Source organism: Capra hircus, chromosome 2, assembly GCF_001704415.2.
Source record: "Capra hircus breed San Clemente chromosome 2, ASM170441v1, whole genome shotgun sequence".
NCBI classification, from domain to species: domain Eukaryota; kingdom Metazoa; phylum Chordata; class Mammalia; order Artiodactyla; family Bovidae; genus Capra; species Capra hircus.
This window is the reverse complement of record NC_030809.1, coordinates 17,284,471-17,305,044: the sequence shown is the minus strand read 5'-3', so window position 1 is coordinate 17,305,044 and position 20,574 is coordinate 17,284,471. Positions and strand designations below refer to the sequence as shown.

Below are 20,574 nucleotides of genomic sequence, written 5' to 3'. Positions count from 1 at the left end.
GAGATAAAGAATTCGCCTGCCAGGGCAGGAGATGCAGGTTTGATCTCTGGGTTGAGAAGATCCCCTGGAGAAGGAAATGGCGACCCACTCCAGTATTCTTGCCTGGGAAATCCCATCGACAGATGAGGCTGGTGGGCTACAGTCCATGGGGGTCACAAAACAATCAGACCTGACTTAGCAACTAAACAACAATCTGTCACCTAACTCTATCCTTTTAAATGTTATTCCTTTTAAATGTCTCCAGCCTGCCCACTTGTTTCCATCTCCATGTCAGTACCCTTATCCATGTCTGTATCACTTCTCACTTGATCCACTGCTATGGGCTCCTGTTTGTTCTCCTTCTTCTAACACTGTTCCCACCAAACACAGTCTAAGTGATTTAGCTAAGCTGATCTTTCAAAAATGTGAATGTGTTCACGCTGCTCTCCTATGCCATAGCCAAATGTCCTTTAATTTTCCTTTGGCATAAATTAATTCTTTGAGTGACTTCCAAACTCCCTACCTGAGGCCCCTGCATCTTTCTCCATCCTCATCATTGCCTCTCCTTGTCTCACTCGGTGTTCAGACACACTGAACTCTTCTTGGTTTCCTGCACTTGCTGAATCCAGACTTTGGTATGTGCACTTCCATCCATTTGGGGCTGTCGTCTTAGTCACCTTTCTCCCTAATCTGTTTACCTCCTTCTTCCATGATTCTTCCGCTAGAAAAGGTCCCTCATTTCAAACCAGGCTAGTTCTTCCTGCCTTCTGCATCCCCAGAGTAGACTGTACAATGTGTCTTAACAGTCTCCGTGTTTCAATGTGCATCCGTCTTTGTGCATCAGTTCCCTAGTTGCTCCTAAGATTGATAAGCACTGATGCGTCAGTAGTCTTCTGCCCTGCGTCGTCACCATCATTCACCTGAGCACCTGACACGTGAGAGATGCTCAGCAACCTTGTTGAGTGAATAGAAAAAAAAAGTCTACCTTCTGTGTTTCAACATTTGGACATTTGTCTGGCAAAAATTCATATATTACGGTATTTATATGAGAATATCTACTAAAGTTACTTTAATAATTGAATATGTGTATAAAGGAACTAAAAAGCCTCTTGATGAAAGTGAAAGAGGAGAGTGAAAAAGTTGGCTTAAAACTCAACATTCAGAAAACGAAGATCATGGCATCTGGTCCCATCACTTCATGGGAAATAGATGGGGAAACAGTGGAAACAGTGGCAGACTTTATTTTGGGGGGCTCCAAAATCACTGCAGATGGTGACTGCAGCCATGAAATTAAAAGATGCTTACTCCTTGGAAGGAAAATTATGATCAACCTAGATAGCATATTCAAAAGCAGAGACATTACTTTGTCAACGAAGGTCCATCCAGTCAAGGTTATGGTTTTTCCTGTTGTCATGTATGGATGTGAGAGTTGGACTGTGAAGAAAGCTGAGCACCGAGGAATTGATGCGTTTGAAGTGTGGTGTTGGAGAAGACTCTTGAGAGTCCCTTGGACTGCAAGGAGATCCAACCAGTCCATTCTAAAGGAGATCAGTCCTGGGTGTTCTTTGGAAGGACTGATGCTAAAGCTGAAACTCCAGTACTTTGGCCACCTCATGCGGAGAGTTGACTCATGGGAAAAGACTCTGATGCTGGGAGGAACTGGGGGCAGGAGGAGAAGGGGACGACAGAGGATGAGATGGCTGGATGGCATCACCGACTCGATGGATGTGAGTTTGAGTGAACTCCGGGAGTTGGTGATGGACAGGGGAGTCCGGCGTGCTGCAATTCATGGGGTCGCAAAGAGTCGGACATGACTGAGCGACTGAAGTGAACTGAACTGAATATATATAAATGTAACAAACAGTATTTTTGGAAAAGAATAATGTCACATAAAAGTACAAATGTATGTAAAAAATGTCATCAATGAGTGGATTGGAGAAGTATATAAAGAAAAGAATAGAAAAATAAAAATGCATATTTTGGGTGAAGAGTAAAAACAGATTAAAAGGAAGGGACAAGGACAGTGAGGAGCAGTAACAAGAGAAAGAGATGTCAGAGGCAGAGTCACCCTGTGATGTGGGAGTCAGGGAAAGAGGAGGGGAGGAGATGTAAGTGAAAATTTCTTTACAAGCCATAACTTAGGAGCAGAGCTCCAAGGGCTTAGAAGTGCTCCTGTGTCATGTATTCTCCAAAAAGTGTTCCAAGAGGCCAAGAAGCAATGACTGAAAGTCACCAAGCATGGATAGGACGGGTAAGGCCACCCAAGGTCAGGGTAGAGGTGGTTAAATAGATACCCCAGACCCAGGAGCAGCTGTGCAAGGTGATCAGTGTTCAAGGAGAACTTCAAGCAGCTCCCAACAGGGGGTGGACCAGTTACAGAAGGTGCAGGTCACAGGACCTTGGGCTGCAGGATGTCAGGAGTCTGAAATCAGAGCTCCCAGTCCTGATGCACTTGAGTCTAAACACACTTTGACAGGGAGTGCACTCAGTTCACGTCACAACCTTATTCTCTGCACTTACTTGACCTGACCCTTTGGGGAACTGCAGGGAGGAAAGAATTCTATTTAACAGAATGGGTCCAACTGATTATACCTGTGTGATATAGTTGAAACACACTGATGAAATCGACAATATCATGGGGCAAAGAAATAAATGTGTTCTTCTGCTGGAAGATAATAGCGTCATTTTGTCACAACCTTGGAAAGACCTCAAAAGACAAACAATCCTTTACGCTATCAGAAAAAAAAGACCTCAGACAACTATTTGTAAACTCATTAGATAGTTTTGGAGGAGGCCTTCTAACATATTACTGATTTATATAGTGATTTTTCATTAGCTTTTGCAAATAAAATCTTATTTAATCTTCATAAAAAATGTAAAACCTGAGTGGCATACCTGTTGCTATCCCTGATTCATAAATGAGGAAACTGATGCACATAAGTAGTGAAGAGATTTTTCAGGTTTACAGTTTTTTTAAGTTTCTGACCACCACCTGTTACTTTCTAGATTCCACGGATATTGGAAGCAATTCTACTTTGGGAAAACACGGTGGGAAAAGAAGTAAGACTATATAAGAATTTACTCGATTTTCATGTTACAAATGAACAACTTTTTAATTTATTTTAATTGGAGGTTAATTACTTCACAATATTGTATTGGTTTTGCCATACATCATCATGAAGTTTATTATATTTTCTATACCTTTAATAAGAAAAAGATTCATGCCTTTTAAAGTAATTATTTTTCAAAATGCTCATATCTTCATGTGAATATCTTGCTTTTTATTCTTACTTTAAAATGTTTCTTGTAAATATTAACATATACATTTCCACAATTTTTCTATGCATGTGTTAACACCTTTTGTAATACAGTTTTATTTATCTAAATAGAGTAATTCTATGTATACTCTCTCTCTTAAAAATTATATCATATCTAGAAAATTAAAATACATAACATTTTAAGTTGAACTACAAAAAACCTTTTTTAAAGGATGCTTTAACATGCACTCTTTCCATTTTTAGTGTGGTTGAGTATTTTCCATTTGTTATTGGTCATTTTTTTTCCTTCTTCATAGAATGCTTTGTCATGGAATGCTCGGTCAGTGTCTCCTGTTGTGATCTTTTTCTTTTTCTTACTATACTGCATAACTATAGAGATCTTTGTATCAGATACATGCACACTAAATCTTGTTCCTATATGTTCCTAATATTTTGTCCCATTTGTTGTTTTTCTTTTAGGTTTGTTAACGGAATATTTTGTCTTAAAGAAGTTATAAATTTTTAGGAGGTCAAATTTGTTAGCCTTTTTCTCTCTAGTTCTTTGGTTTCCTATCATATTTATAATAGCCATTTCTAGATTTTTAAAAATATTGCTCTGTATTTGATTCTAGAATATTTGAAGTACCTGATAATTTTTATTATTTTCATAAAGTTTTGCCATGAGTTTCGCCTATTTGTATATAGGCACTTTGATCACACAGCACCTTTACTTGTCTGAATATTAGTTTTTCTTTTATGAAAACATTGCAGGAGAAAAGGGAGAGCTCAGAAGTAGCAACAGACTGATGCTAGGGGTGAATTTTAGAATTCGCTCAAGATGCCCTCCCTGTCTCCTTCCCAAGTTCTTTGGAAACTCTAATTAAAAATACATTGATTTTGCAGAATGATTTAGGGAGAACAGAGACATACCCATTTGTTTATGTCTTATTTAATGTTCTTCCACTAAGAATTTTCTTAACACTTAAAAAAAATTTATATACTGTACACATTTGTTTCCGTCTATAAATATCTTTTTCCCATTACAAAAGAGCTGGGATAAATTTAAATGAGATAAGACTCTCGAAATCTTTTTAAGTAGGAAATCTATGGTCATTTTATTGCCTATTTGCATATGAGGAAATCAGAATGCCAGGTATCTTTTTCTGATTTAATATAAAATCTTAGGAGCATCTATATAATAGTTTAAGGATCTACCTGCCACTTAAAATATTAGGGCCAGGCCTCCAAATGATCAAGACAACCAATCAGAATTAAGTTTCTTAAGAAATTTGTAATAAGTGGCAATACTTTCTAATGAGGAGAGTATTACAAGACCCTTCCACAAAACTCTTTCAAGGCAAATTTACATCACAGAGAACAGAACAAATTGGTAATGGTTACAAACAGACATGTCTTACCTTCTTATGAAAACTCTCAATACTGTCAAGGCAATTCTTGTTTTGAATTTATTTATTTATTTTAATTGGAGGATAATTACTTTACAATATTATGATGTTTTTGCCATACATCAATATGAATTGGCCATAGATATACATATGTCCCCTCCATTCATATGCTTTATGTGGGACATCTCCCCCATGAATTCTTTGTGTTAGTTTTATGGTAGAGAATTCTGTCTCTCCTTCTAAAGCTATGGGTTGAGAGGGCTTCCCCTTGTTCTCTTTGTGTAATTCTTTGTTAGGTACAAAGACTTACATTTAAAAAATCTGGTCTCTGGAATTTGACTAGTTAGCCTTATACAAAACACAGACCCACAGAGTTGGATTTTGTTGGCAGAAATAGAGAAAGTATTTGGAAAGAATCTTACCTAAAAACAGTAAAATATGATGAATACAGATTTTTCTACTACAGTCTCCAATCTTGTTGCTAAATCTGAACTAGTTTGAGATCCTTTATCTTTTTTCTATTCAGATTTCCTTTCTTGTCTTCACCTAAAGATATAACGTAAATGATTTGTTCAGTGATTTAAGCGAGGATATTTACAACATCCTTTTTAAGACGATCTCTCTCATATAGTATTTATAAGTATTTACTACTTATAGGTTAATTATTATTCCCAGCATTGTCAAAATATTTTCTGTAATGTTCTTTGATCTCCAAATACTGAGCACCCTTCTTTATACACCTTCTATTTATCAGACCTCATCCTTATGGGCCTCGTCCCATTTCCACACCTCTCAACTTACCCATTTCATGCTCTCAACCTTTCTACAACTTCTCCTTCCTGAAAAATCAGACCACATCTCTACTAATGGCTACTGAAACTCAGTCTTTCCTCATGGTACTCATTTTGGGTGAAGATATGTTAACAGACTTCAAAAGTGAGCATTATTACTGGTGTTGTGTGGGAATTTAGCATAATTGAAGGAAAAGCCAGATTTGGGGTGTCCCCGAAAACAAAAGTATAGAAGGCTTCCAAGATTTTGAAAGACTTTGGCCAAGCTTGCACTCATGCTAAAGACCGAGTTGCTGTTGGCTGTAGATAAAGTTCCCATAGCTCATCCTATAGAACATGGCAGGATAATTGATAATGATTCCCTACTTCCACAGAATAAAGAAGTGAACTCAGAGCTTCCCTTTTTAAAAAAATTCTGAGTTTCACCCAGAGGCAAAGAGTCAAGCGTCTCATTTGCAACATAGCTCAGGGTCCGGTCACAATAGAGGTTCCCAGTGACAAATAGACATATTGACACAGCCTCACAATCTAGCAACCTTAGGTGCTAAATGTAAGGTGGGAACCTCCATATTTTTCCACCATGATGAAACCAAGAAGGACTAATTCCACAAGATTAAGCCAATGACATATCCCAAATACTTGGAGTGATTTATGCCTCCAACTATACTTGGCCCAGGTTAAAAGTACTAGCACCATGTGGCAGGTGAGAAGAAATTCTGCATTAGAAATAGTTAAGCTTCTGTATATTGATGCATCTAAGAATGTGTTGGAAGAGTAATTTAAATGACTCATTCTATCAGTCTGTGAAAAGTTTAATCCAAGTATATGATTGTATACTTATATCTGGGGGAAAAATGTTAAAATAAAGGGAGGGATAAGGAAATGTTAGGAAACTACAAATTAGAAGGTTGGTCAGCTTTCATTGTTGGTTCTTTGTCATGTACAGTGATGTAATCAGTGTTGTTGGCTAAGGAAGATTCTCTGTAGATCTCATCGCAATGGTAAGGATGCCTCTACACCACATGCTCCCAAGGAGACTATACATATTGACCATAGATGAGCAGCTCTGCTGACCTCATGGGTGAGGCAGGAGTAGGCAGCAGGCATGGGGAGCATTGAGGATGGGGAGGCAGACCTCCTCCCAGGAGCCTGGGCTTTAGACCTGAAGGGATCTCTTTCTAACAAGCTCGCTTCTCCAGTCAAGAGGATGAAGCTGGTTGGCCTATCAGAGGGAGGTCTGATCATGGTCTTTCTGACTGGGAGGTTGTTAGTTGCTTCTTGCTTCCTAACACCTGGTGGGTCTTGGCATCACTGTGATCAGGTGAGTAAGCTGGGAGAATGTGATGCATTCTCTTGTCTGCTAAAGTATCACAATCTCCTACTTGCTTATAGCTCCTTCCTGGTCATTCATTGGTAATGTTGCTCAGAGAGTTGATAGTTGTGGTACTGTTGGTGGTGATGGTCCCTTCATGGCTTCCTATATCTACATGTTGGAGTGTAGCTGAAATAGCATCCCTAGATATTTCGTCCAGTCTGGTAGCTATAAATTCTATCCATATGTTAATGACCACCAATTTTATTTCACCTCCTTTGGTCCCTCTATTGAACTGCCAAGTCATAAGTTCAACTTCTGACTCCAAACTTCCACTTGGAGTCTCAGATTTGACACATGAAACCCATTTCTTTATTTCACTCCCAAACCTGTCACCCACCACCTTTCTCTCACTAAATGGCATTATTTCTACTCAGTTTGCTTGAGTCAAAAGTATAAAATAATGTGCTTGATTCCTCTTTTTTTCCCCAGTTCCTCCACATCCATTCACAAAAATGTTTCAAAACTATATATATATTTTAAAAAAAAGAACCAAATATAGATACGTATAACATCTGAAATCAAAAACAATGAAAAAATTGGGTGGACTCTGAAAATACATTGTGTGTGTGTGCATGTGTATACAAATACAGCCAGTTCTCATTATTCATGGTATAGAGGTTATATGAAGTCATCCCAAACCCAAAGTAGCTAATAGCAAAGCTTTGCTTCCAAAAGAAATAGAGGGTTTGGTTCCTGTGAGCCTCTGGTCCTATTTTTGTAAACCAATAAACATAGATCTTTGTTTCATGAGCGTTTCTGTTTAAAGACACCTAATTTATTATACACGTTGATTCATTAATGTTGAACTCACATCCAACGGCGTTATAACTCATGCCTGATTGGAGCTCGTCTAACACACGTGTTTTCTCCATAAGACACGTCACAGTCTTAAGAGCACTAGACAGCACTTCAGCACTAGGCTTGAGGCCATTTTAAGCAGCATAATTACCAACAAAAAGCACAAAAATGAGAACAACATGGAATTAAGTAGATGGCAAAAGGATGCTTGTTTACAAAATGAGCTGGAACAAGGAGGCAGAGCTTTGTCTTATTCAGCCTCTGCTGGGAACACGTGCGTCTGGCAACACAAATTTTTCACTGCTCTGCACACCACCACGAATGACCATGGAAACGCCATGAGAACTGACTTGGGAGTTTCAAATCAATTTTAGACAGTGGGTGACTTCACAAATTTGGAATATGTGAGTAATGAAGATTGGCTGTATATATACATATTTTCATTCTTTCTAGATTAGTTTTTTAAATTAAATAATACATAGGTTCTCACAGGCAATATTTTTATTGTTGCTTGCCAGACAGCCTGCAATTTGGATTTATATTTACTCTCTGACCCAAGAGTTGTTTAACAGAGGGTGGGAGAAAGTGTACATTCTCTATTTCCATTTTCTAGGTATGAAGTTGAATGTATATCAGCAATATCAACCTTGTTAAAATGTATTATTTGGGTCTTTCATACCCTTCTCCTTCTGTCCACTTGATCATTTGTGGACTGAGGGTAATAAAAAATAAGATTGTCTACTAGTAGAGTGTTTTTACCTCTTATGATATTTCCTGTAATTTCTATTTGCTTAAAATATTTTGTCCTGGATTATACTTTTTTTGATAATCATATCAGGATTCCCTGGTTTCTTTTGTTGATGTATGCCGAAATTACCTTTGCCTGTACATTGATTTTCAGCGTTTAAAAATGTGTTTTTATTTGAGTCTTTTGTATATGGTTAAAAGGTGGGATTTACTTTGTAATTTAATTACAAAATATATTATTTAAATAAGTGAGTTAAGTCCATGTCCTTTTATTGTTAGGACCAAAATGTTTGAACTAGTTTCTGTCATGTTAATTTGTACTGATAACTCATCTTGTTCTAGTGTCTTGGATATTAAAAATGTCAACACCCTGCATTCTGTCTTCAATGCATTTATGTGCATGTGCACACCTGTGATACTTAGGAAGGTTTGCATTTTGGTTGCAGTGGTTAAAGCTGGGCACAGGAGTGCTTAGCTGAGACTCACCCTCCCAACTGGTCTTGCAGTTAGCCCTGCCACATTTCTCCTGAGTAGGAGAAACATGAGCCACTTCTTTCCTTTAAAAGAAATGAATGGTTGAGTTCTTATTCATTTCCCATATTTCCTTTGGTTGGGAGTATATACTTTCATTTACAAAGGTTTATTCTTTTGTTGTAGTAATTACTCTCAGAAGTACCTTTATATGGCACCTTTGATCCTCTCTGAAGACAGATCCCGTTAATTTCCCACCCAGTAGATCTGCAAAATTAGCATGTATCCTATATTTCTCTGTCCAGTCTCTTTCCTCTCCCACCCAATTTAGGCCACACGTTCCCTTTATTTTTTACCTCTCATATATAAAAAGTGCTTTATACTTTTCCTTTATTTATCCAAATAATACCCCTTGACTCCCAACAGTAAAACAGACAATGACCTTGCTCTACCACTCATATTTCTGCCTTCCTCTGCAATTTTTTTGGTATTACATTATATCTATATTTTCAGGACATATACACTTATCACTCTGGTCTTTCACCTCATTTACATTTTTATTTTAATCTTCTTGCCAAAATGTCTCAGTCCTGTCTTGGTTTGCTAAAGTGGACCCTCTATCCGTTTTCTCAATAAGTACTCATAGGACCAATATTTCCAAAATATCCCTATTCAAAAGTACTTGCTTTTATTATTTGTACCTGAAAATAATTTGCTTGTTCTTTACTTCTAGAACTGTCTTGTAGGATTTTCCCAAAACCTTCTGTGGCATTCAATGTTACTATAGAAAATTCTACAGCCAAAGAGATTCCTCTCCCTTGAAAATGACTTGGGCTTTGGGCCCGGGCTGCCCATTCAATTCTTTATCTTTAAAGTCCAGTAAGTTTGCTGGAATATATTTCAGGGTTGACTGGAATCTATTTTCTCTGCTACAGAGTGAAAATGCATGTACTTACACAAAGGATACTTGATTTTTTAAAATAATTTCGGAAAATGTTTTCTTGAACTTATCTTCAGTTGTGTCTTCTCTTACTTTGGTTCTCTTCTTCAAGAATGCTAAGGATTTGTTCACTGCTTTCTGTTGATAGGGATATCACCCACATTTTTCTTCTAATGGAAAGACCCAGACTATTCTGCTCACATCCCATTGGCCCACACTTGGTCACATGGCCAGAGCTACGTGCAAGGGGAGGCTGCAGGCAGCCAAGCGTCCTATGAAAGAAAAGAGGGAAAAAAAAGAAAAAGAAAGAAAAGAGGGAAAATTTATGGGTGACAAACAGCAATCTGCTTACTTGTTCTCCACGTTTTCCTCCCAAGTCCCTGATTTCCTCAAAGAGGCAAAGTCAGACTCTTTGTTGGTTCAAGCCTGGCCTTGTTGTCTCCTGAGGCACTTGGGCAATAAAAGGAGCTGGAATGTGGATGCAACCCAGAGCTTTGTGGCCAGAGACAAGTTAGCGTTGAGTGGAAAATAAGGGAGAAAGTGTTAGAAAAGTCTGTTGTAACTGATGAACACAGCTCTCAATGGAATGAGGAGAAGCAGACAAGAGAGAATTTAATCAATTAACCAGAAGGCAGACTCCTGGTATCACATCAGATCTATGCCCAATATACACAATTACGTAAACCAAACTCAGAGCACACACCACACTGTTGGTGCCGTAGAGACAGGTGACACCCCATTCTCTGAACTGAGTTCTGTGATTTTCACTTCTACCTCGTTCCTTGTATTCTCTTCTTTATCTCTCTTCTTTTTCCTGCTCCCTTCCCGTTCTACTAATATTTTTCTTCTCTACTCTATTTCTTTTGGTCATTCTTTAAAATCATATCCTATAAAACACTGCTGCTGGGTTTGCCTGGCGCTGTAGAGATGACAAGATTTTTCTTCTGGAGCTGAAAACATATTTGGATATACATTTCTTTCATTTGGAAGAAATCCTTTCAATTTCTTCTGATTATTTCTAATACTAGATACATATTTGAATATATTATTATTATTATATATTAAATATATTTTAAACTATAGTAGTAGTATTAGTCACTCAGTCATGTCTCTTTGTGATCCCATGGACTGTAGCCTGCCATGCTCCTCTGTCCATGGAATTCTCCAGGCAAGAAAACTGGAGTGGGTTGTGCACACTTCAGCAGCAGCTTGTGGGCTCAGAAGCTTCAGTTCCCAGGCTCGAGAGCACAGGCTCAGTAGTTTCAATGCATGGCTTAGTGACTCCACAGCATGTGGGATCTTCTTCCCCAACCAGGGATCAAACCCATGTCTCCTGCATTGGCAGGCCTATTCTCAGCCACCAGGGAAGCATCCCATACTTATCTTTATCATCTTGTTTATTTCCCAGGTTATACTTACCTGGTCTAAGAATTCTGTCCTCTGAGTTTTTGTGAAATCTCACTGCCATATTTGATTTAATAGTTGGAATGAGAAATCTAAGCACAGATCACATGTTTTTCCTTCTCCTACTTCCTTCCTTATCAAACCTGTTCTCTTAAATAGTTCTTTCTGTGCCACAGGATGAAGTCTTAAATAAGCCCCAGAGTTGTGTTAATCCTTTTCAGCAGCAGTGATATTCTCACTCAACATTTAAAAGACTGAGCTGATATAGTATTAAAACTGTAAAACAGGTAGGGGGGAAATTGGGTAAGACCAGCCTCTTCGGCCATCTACACATCTTCTCTAATGCTGTTCAGTATCTACTGCTTTTGGCTGATTCAAGTTGGGGAGGAAGGAGAGAAGGAAGTAGTCAAGAGCAGGAATGGCCCTCTAACAATAAACCCTTCACTCCTCCCAGAAATGGCAGAGCCATGAGTCACATCTGTGGGTTCTTCAGAGATCCTCCCCCTTCGGGGAGAATTTCTCAACTGAAGTTCCCCTGATGCAGGAAATCCAACTGATGGCTTACCACTTCCTTCTTAGCCTCCCAGCTTCCAGGAGGTCCACACCCCTCCTAGGGTCACCTCTTTCATCCAAAACGTTCTCCTGGACACAGTATCTCTCAAGAATTAACTGAACCTCTCCCTTCCCAGGGAAGGCTCATGCCTCTTCATGGTCTTCAGACTTTCTAGGCCCCTCTCTAGACTTTCCAGGTTTGAGTCTTTAAACACCGCTGCCTCCCTTAAGCCCTTGGAGACACAGATTAATTATCTTGGAAGCTTCCTCACTTGCCTTGAGGGGAGGGGAGCACTGAACTTCTATAGCAAGTCTCTGGTGCCAATAGATAGTCTATTTGAATAGGAAACCCAAGAACAACCACTCTACTTTCTGTGGTCTATTGAGAGAGAAACTTCACAAAGAACACTTATTACCTGGACTTAAACCGCAAAGCTCCCAGTAAGGAGAACTCTTAAGCTAAACCAGACTACTTATGTATCTTTAATTTATTTGGCCTAGCAGGTTTGCCTGGTGGCTCAGACGGTAAAGCATTTGCCTACAATGCGGGAAACCCAGGTTCAGTCCCTGGGTCAGGAAGATCTCCTGGAGAAGGAACTGGCAACCCACTCCAGTACTCTTGCCCGGAAAATCCCATGGATGGAGGAACCTGGTAGGCTACAGTCCATGGGATCACAAAGAGTCGGACACGACTGAGCGACTTCATTTCACAACAGGTTTGAAGGAAGGTGAATCAAGCAGTGCCAGAGAAAAACAGGAAGAGAAGATATTTTTTGTTCACCTAAGAACCTACGGTTAAACAGGCCCAAACTGTAGTCCAGTGCAAGAAAGAGAAAGAAACAAAGGAAGGAAGAGGGAAAAGGGGAAAGAATGAAGGGGAGAGATGCAAACAAAGAATAAAAGAAGGGAGGGAGGAGAGGTGCACATTCCACGGCCCTGCCTTGGGAATCAACATGTTTGAACACGGCCTTCAAGAAATTCACCTGCACAAGCCCCCTCATCGTTCCTCTCACAGCCTCTTATATCTGAGAGCCTATTCACCTGAGATAGGGTTTCAATCAACCTTTTTTGATATCTCTCACCCTAAGATTTTCTGTGACTTGAAATTATATTTCTACAAATTCTACTTTGGCAATTTCTCTTGGTTAATTCTTTAGATCTTTTTTTGTCCAAACCCATGTGAACAAGCTCTTTTGTCTCTTTCATATTTTCAGCCCAAAAGCCTTCATTCAGGGTTAAGATGATGGCCAATGTGTTATTTGTGTAGGTCACCATCACATATCCCTGCTGCTGCTAAGTCACTTCAGTCGTGTCCGACTGTCTGCGACCCCAGAGACAGCAGCCCACTAGGCTCCCCCATCCCTGGGATTCTGCAGGCAAGAACACTGGAGTGGGTTGCCATTTCCTTCTCCAGTGAATGAAAGTGAAAAGTGAAAGGGAAGTCGCTCAGTCGTGTCCGACTCTTAGCGACCCCATGAACTGAAGCCCACCAGGCTCCTCCGTCCATGGGATTCTCTAGGCAAGAGTACTGGAGTAGGATGCCATTGCCTTCTCCGTCACATATCCCTAGATAATCCAAATTCTTGCATTACTGCATTGATTCTGCCTCTCAAGCAAAGGAAACCTGGATTGCTAAACTTAATTTTTTAAATTTCAGGATGCTTCAGTTTCTTTATAGGTAATGGGGATAGTAAAACTCCCTAAGATAAATTAGTAAATGTAAGGGTCTTAATTTGTGTCTAGCATATAATAAGCACGTAACAACTGTTCAGTTCGTCGCTCAGTCGCGTCCGACTCTTTGCGACCCCTTGGACTGCAGCACAGCAGGCTTCCCTGTCCATCACCAACTCTCGGAGTTTGATCAAACTCATGTCCATTGAGTCAGTGATGCCATCCAACCATCTCATCCTCTGTTGTCTCCTTCTCCGCCTGCCTTCAGTCTTTCCCAGAATCAGGGTCTTTTCCAATTAGTCAGTTCTTTGCATCAGGTGGCCAAAGTATGGGAGTTTCAGCTTCAGCATCAGTCCTTCCAATGAATATTCAGGACTGATTTCCTTTAGGATTGAGTGTTTTGAACTCCTTGCTGTCCAAGGGACTCTAAAGAGTCTTCTCCAACACCACAGTTCAAAAGTATCAATTCTCTGGGACTCAGCTTTTTTTTCTAGTCCAACTCTCACATATATACATGACTACTGGAAAAACCATAGCTTTGACTAGAGGGAACTTTGCTGGCAAAATAATGTCTCTACTTTTTAATATGGCATCTGGGTTGGTCATAGCTTTTCTTCCAAGGAGCAAGCATCTTTTAATTTCATGGCTGCAGTCACCAACTGCAGTGAGTTTGGAGCCCAAAAAATTAAAGTCTCTCATTGTTTCCATTATTTCCACATCTATTTGCCAAGAAGTAATGGGACTGGGTGCCATGATTTTAGTTTTTTGAATGTGGAGTTTTAAGCCAGCTTTTTTACTCTCCTTCATTTTCAGCTTTCATTATTATCATTCTCAAAGTGTTCCTTTAGATACAAGAAATAAAACTTGGCTTAAGTTCTTTTAAATGTAGACATATGTGTTTGGATTAGTGTGAGAGTAAACAACATGAAATCTAGGAACCCAGGTTAACCATCAAAGGCTTGGTAAGTGCAAGGCTCTGGAGCATTTATTTTTCTTTATGCAGTAGGATCTTGACAATTTACAGTAAAATGGAATTTTTTAAAAGTATTATTACATGCAATGCAACTTTTCAGCAGCATCTGTTTTATATTTTTCTATTTTCTCAGAAAGAGGGGAAAGACATAGAATTGAGATTCTGAGTAACAGAGCCTCAAAGAGGCAAACCAAGAGGAAATAAATATATAAATAAATGTTCAATAACTAAACATCTAAATTCATATGTTTTATTCTACACTTTTATTAATAGGCTTATTTCTCTAATTACTTTCTATAGCTACTAACCATTGAGAAATATACCAGATTTAGTCAACTTCTAAAACATGACAGGGAGACAAAGATGATACTTCAAACAAGTAGCATAGTGGTGGAATCTGCAACCAGAACCCAAGGCCCAAGGGCTTCTGCAGTGCTGAACTGATAACTTTTGAGGCTGGAAATAGTTGTAGCTATAAAACACTGGGTAACTCACAAGTGATGACACTGTCCTGCCCCACGTCCCACCCCCGTGAGGCAGTCCTGTGGACTTGGGTCCGTCACATTGCCCCTTCTGCCTGAGTTTATTCCTCTGTAAAGTGAAATAATAATAAAGAGACTAACTGGCCAGCAAGGCCCACCTCAGCTTCATACATGAGCTGTTTTCTCCTGGAACCAGCATTACCAAAGTAGTACTCTAGGATTCTAGCCGTGGGAACTGAATGATGGGCACAGACCTTTAGCTAAAAAGCATCCCTGACTTCAACGTTCAGACACTGCTGAATGATGGCACATGGACATGCCTGATCTTTTCGGATGCAATCAGCAATTGAATCAGATACTACATTTTTCTGAAATATCTAAGTCAACATTTTGTGCTATCTCTAACCCTACCTACAACTTTAGGAACTTAGGCATCAATTTTACATTGAAGGCAAAAAGAGAAGGGGGCAGCAGAGGATGAGATGGTTAGATAATATCAATGATTCAATGGACATGATTTTGAGCAAACTCTGGGAGATAGTGGAGGACAGAGGAGCCTGGCATGCTACAGTCCATGAGGTCACAAAGTCAGACACGACCTAGTGATGGAAAAACAGCAACAAAAACAAAAATCAATTTTATAAGCTTCCCTTCTTTGGGCCATTGAACTAGTTTGTTTGTTCGTTTTTTTGTCAGTCCTTGCTCATTTTTGCCACCATTTTTTATCAAAAAGCTTTCAAGTTTAGTTTTGCGGCAGTTACCTGACCTACAGAATTGAGCATAAAGTTTTCCTTGAGACCTAATATTACTACCTTTAATCGCTGCCTCTTTATAAATCTTCAGTGCTTTTATTTAATTTGTATTTTTAGCTGTGCACATCAATTTTCTCATCTGTAAGATGAGGATAGTATTAGTTCTTATTTGATAAATTTGCTCTAAGGATAAAGTAAATCAATAGAGACAGGTTCTAAGGATCGTTCCTGGTGCACAATAAAGAATTGACAGATGTCCAGCTTCATTACTCTGCTCACATTGCTGCTCTGTTACTTGGGAAATGTGTAAGACATGGTTTCAATTTTATTTGGAATGACTGGGAAATGTTAGTAAAAGAAATACAGGATATATCTTGCATCATCTTTGTAACTAAGTCTAGACCACGGTTCCCCAAACTAAGGTCCACAGGGCAAAGTCAATCCATGAACTGTTTCATTAATGAATTTTTAGTGGAACACAGCCAGAGCCACATCTTACCATTTATGAATTGTCTATGGATGCCTTCACAATAAAACAGTAGAGCTGAGTAATCACAAAAGAAATTGTGGTCCATAGCACCTTAAATATTTTCTTCTCTGGCCCTTTACAGAAAAAACCCCTAACTCCTTATCAAGGTATTTGACATTTTTCCTGATGTACTAGACAGACTCCTGAAAAGTGACATTTGAATGGTATTTTTGCAAAATACTATTTGCAACAAAATGTTGTAAAAAGACACATTTATGTTATCTTTCTACTTTCTCCCAGGGATAGAAACAGTCTGCACTGAGTCTTTGAAAAGAGGCAGAAAAAGAGGTAAAAAAATAAATGATTAATGCATTTTTAACTAAACTAATGCAAATTTCTATTTTATAATTCATGTTTTTAGTGATCAGTCAATTTTCTTAATTAACTTATAGAGCCAGTAACAAATGTTAGGATAGTTCCTGCTCCTGCTCAGTTTCAACAACATGACAGGCAGCCGCTTCACTGATTAGTCAATTGATCTGTGAGAGACCCCCAGGCCTCCTGAGCAGGTCTCCCCTCACCATGGTGATAACTTTTGAGGAAGGAAATATGAAGAAATGTATCTAAAGAGTATGACTCACATAGTATTTAGCTCATTCATCTCTTGCCTACATAGAGAGCCATAGGCTAGCCACCAAAGGGGACTCTGAGTGGCAACGGGACCTGTTACCAAAGAAATTCCTAAAATTTCTTTGATTGTATAACTTTGGCTGGTCACTCATTTTTTTGGCCTCAATTTCCTCCTCTGTAAATCGGTGGGTGGCAGGTGAATTTGAATGGCCTCCTGCACCCACCCAACTCTAATAGAACTGACTCTGGAAGGACTGTCCACAGCCTACCCTCCCCATCAAGAGAGAAGGCCCAACATTGGTCTTTAATGGATCCCCTGCAATACTGGCCAGAAGGGCAAGAGAAAATGTTCCCACTACTGACATTCTTTCTAAGATTTTCAGCACCTGCTTCAGAGGAATCAGACCTCAGCACCCTCACCCCAGGGAATACAGAGGCCCTCTCCCTGAGCAATTTGTGGTTTCTTTTAGAGCAAGTTACATTGTAGGAGCAGAGAAAGCTCACATGAAAGAGAAGTGAAGCAAAGCAGAAAGCAAGGCGGGAAGGTGGAACTGACCCGCTGGGGGCCCATTGCAATCCTGCTTTGTTGCCCCAGTTGAGCCCTCACACAGGGAGAAAAAATGAAAAATTGAGGCTTTTTCTCCATCTGTATAACTTCAAAGCAATGATATGACTATAAATCTTCCTTCAAAACAGCAGGAAGAAAATGATCGTGCAATAGGTAGCTGGGGCTGGCAAGCTTGGGAATTCAGATCCTGCTTCAAGAGGTGTGTATTTAGGATTTCAGAGGATTGGGATATAAAGTGACATTAGGTTTATGGACCTAACCTGCCATAAAGAAAGACCTAGATATGTATCTAATTCATGGGAGAAATCCTCCTATTACATTTTAAGTTATAAAGAAGGATCTCAAGATGGGGGAGGAGAGACCATTTTAGAGCAAGATGGAATGAAAAAAAACGCATGCTTCCTTGCAGGTCCAAGAGTTCCCAGAGATACAAATATGGATTTTCAACGTGATCAGCTTCCCGTGACTTGTGGTGAGGCGAAGGGAATTTTATATAAGGAGAAAATGAAAAAAGGTGGGCTTCACAATATTCTACACTTTTCAGTTAGAAAACTCCCATGTGAATGATGTATTGTACAGGTTGTGGACCCTTGTTGGGGGGAGGGACATGTTTCTAAGACTGTCCCCAGGTCTGGTGGTTCTCTAGGAAGACTGAAAGGACTCAGCATATTGTTGAACTCGTGGCTGTTATTTATTCTATTGAAAAGGCACACCAAAAAAATCAGCAAGGGGAAGAAGCACATGGTACAGATGTCAGTTTCCAAAGTCCTCTCCCAGAGGGGTCACCGTGACGCACTTAATTCTCCAGCAATGATGTGCAGTGTTGTCTGCGAGGGAAGCTGCCCTGAGCCTGAGAGTCCAGGGCTTTTACCAGGGGTTAGTTACGTAAGTACCCTCTGGCTAGCACATGCCAAAATTCCAAACTCTTGGAAGGAAAGCAGGCATTCCACACACACTATATCGTTTATACCAACAGTTCAAGCACAGTGAGCCACTCTTAAGCCTGGGAATAGTGAGACCCCCTTCCCAAGACCACGTTCCCAGATGCCAGCCAAGGGCCATCTGGGAACCAGACTTTCTGAAGAAAGCAGGCTCAATTCTTCTCTGTTGGCTCTTTTCCACATAGCATCCTAGAGAAGCTGGGGGAAAGACAGCATTTCCACACTTAATAAATTAATGAACATTAGCTAAACAGGCCATCTCCTCTCCTGCCATGGAAAGTGCCCAAGGGTTCCCATCTGCACCCAATACAAGGGCAAGTGCTTCAATAACAGGATGGAAGATGTACACATTTGAGAAACCCAACAACAGCCTTCACAGTCGATTCCCTGTAATGTCTGTCTGGCCTTTGGCTCACTGAAAAAGAGCACAGCCTTTAGGCTCAGAAGACCTGAATTTGAGTTTCAGCTGTACCAAGAGTGTCTATTTTGTGTGGGTCAATGTAGTATCTCTCATACTGAACTTAGTCTTCACCCAAATGGGAATAATAATAAAACTTGCCTTACCATATTATGAGAAAAAAGCAAGATAATAGATGTAAAAGCTTGCAAATTATAATTGTTATAGTACAAATGCTCAACTTGCTCATCTATCCTAACTGATTCCCTCCTCCCAAAATATAGTTCATTCGATACCAACAAGTATTGGGTTGGGCAAAAAGTTTGTTCAGGTTTTCCATATCTTACAGAAAACTCCAAATGAGCTTTTTGGCCAATCCAACATAAATGGGTTTTTTGCGTTTGCGTGTATGTTAGTTGCTCAGTCATGTCCGACTCTTTGCCACCCTATGGACTGGTAGCCTGACAGGTTCCACTGTCTGTGGGATTCATCAGGCAAGGTAGGTAAACCATTCCCTTCTCCACAGAATCTTCCTGACCCCGGGATCAGACCTAGGTCTCCCTCATTGCAGGCAGATTCTTTACCGTCTGAACCACCAGGGAAGTCCATATATAAATGTTTGCCTAATGACTATATCAGATCAGTTCAGTCACTCAGTTGCGTCCGACTCTTTGCAACCCCATGGACTGCAGCACGCCAGGCCTCCCTGTCCATCACCCACTCCCAGAGTTCACTCAGACTCACGTCCATTGAGTCAGTGATGCCATCCAACCATCTCATCCTCTGTTGTCCCCTTCTCCTCCCCTCTTCAATCTTTCCCAGTATCAGGGTCTTTTCTAATGAGTCAGTTCTTCATATCAGGTGGCCATAGCACATATATAATATAACTTTTCCCACTTTATAGCATTTTCTAATTTCTTTTAACATAAAATAGCTTGAGTTCAAAATATGAGAAAAAGTTGCTTGCCGTGAGCTGAAATGATCAATTTTGTACAAGAGAAGGCAGATGTAGCTGTGGTGACCCCCGTGTGACCTGACTTGCCCCCTCAGAAGCTCAGCCTGGTTCTATCTCAGGTCTCAGAGAAGGGAAGAGAAAGAATCTTCCCTACTCATGTTTAGATTCATTCATTTTTTTTCTCTTTTGGACATAATACTTTTTTATGTAAATGTGGGTAGTAACTGGGGGCTTCCCAGGTGGCACTGGTGGTAAAGAACCTGCCTGCCAATGCAGGAGACATAGAGATGAGGGTTCGATCCCTGAGTTGGAAAGATCCCCTGGAGGAGGGAATGGCAACCCACTCCAGTATTCTTGCCTGGAGAATCCCATGGACAGGGGAGCTTGGCAGGCTGCAGTCCATAGGTCCCAAAGAGTCGGACACGACTGAAGTGAGTTAGAACGTGCTCCTGGGTAGTAATTACTGTCCTTCTCATTGCATGAAGGTCAAAGTATGCACACTGGACAGGAAGCTGGCTCCTACCCTTGCCTTTCAGACTGCTCTGGGTCCCTCTCAAGAGGGGACTCTGCTCTCCTGTTGCCGATTCTGAACCCAAAACGGGTGGCCCAGATTCATGTGGTGGGAGGTCAAGTCTTGGGGTTCTCACAGGCCGGTGTATGCCCTGGCAAGAAAGGGAGCTCACCTTGTCTTGGTCTCACAGGCTCCTCAGAAAAGTGTATAAAGGATAAAAATGGAAAGTGGTTCACCCTCAAGGAGTTTGAAGATGAAGGAGGCCGCAAAGCCTCCAAGAACTGGAAGCAGAGTGTGCGCTGCGGGGGATGGCCCCTGAAAAACTTGATTCAGGTATTCTAGCATCAGAGCGCTGCCATCAAGGGTTTTGTGCCATGGGTCACTGGTTTCAAGCTTTAGCAGGACACTTCCAGAAAATCACCATGCCTAGGTCACAATGCATATATTACCCCTAATAGTTCATGTGAGTGCTATCTTCGCTGGTTTTCATTACAACTCAATTCTC

At 40.2% G+C, this 20,574-nt stretch overlaps 1 protein-coding gene across 2 annotated transcripts in view; it reads left to right on the top strand.

Annotated features, from left to right (window-relative positions):
• LOC102186814 (nuclear body protein SP140-like protein) overlaps positions 1-20,574 on the top strand; it is a 93,180-nt gene that overhangs the window by 55,922 nt on the left and 16,684 nt on the right. For both annotated transcript variants that reach the window (XM_013973246.2, XM_013973259.2), the window contains exons 13-16: positions 2,986-3,039; positions 16,368-16,415; positions 17,675-17,779; positions 20,260-20,402. In XM_013973246.2, the coding sequence (XP_013828700.2) occupies positions 2,986-3,039; positions 16,368-16,415; positions 17,675-17,779; positions 20,260-20,402 (350 nt within the window). The remainder of the gene's footprint in view (positions 1-2,985; positions 3,040-16,367; positions 16,416-17,674; positions 17,780-20,259; positions 20,403-20,574) is intronic.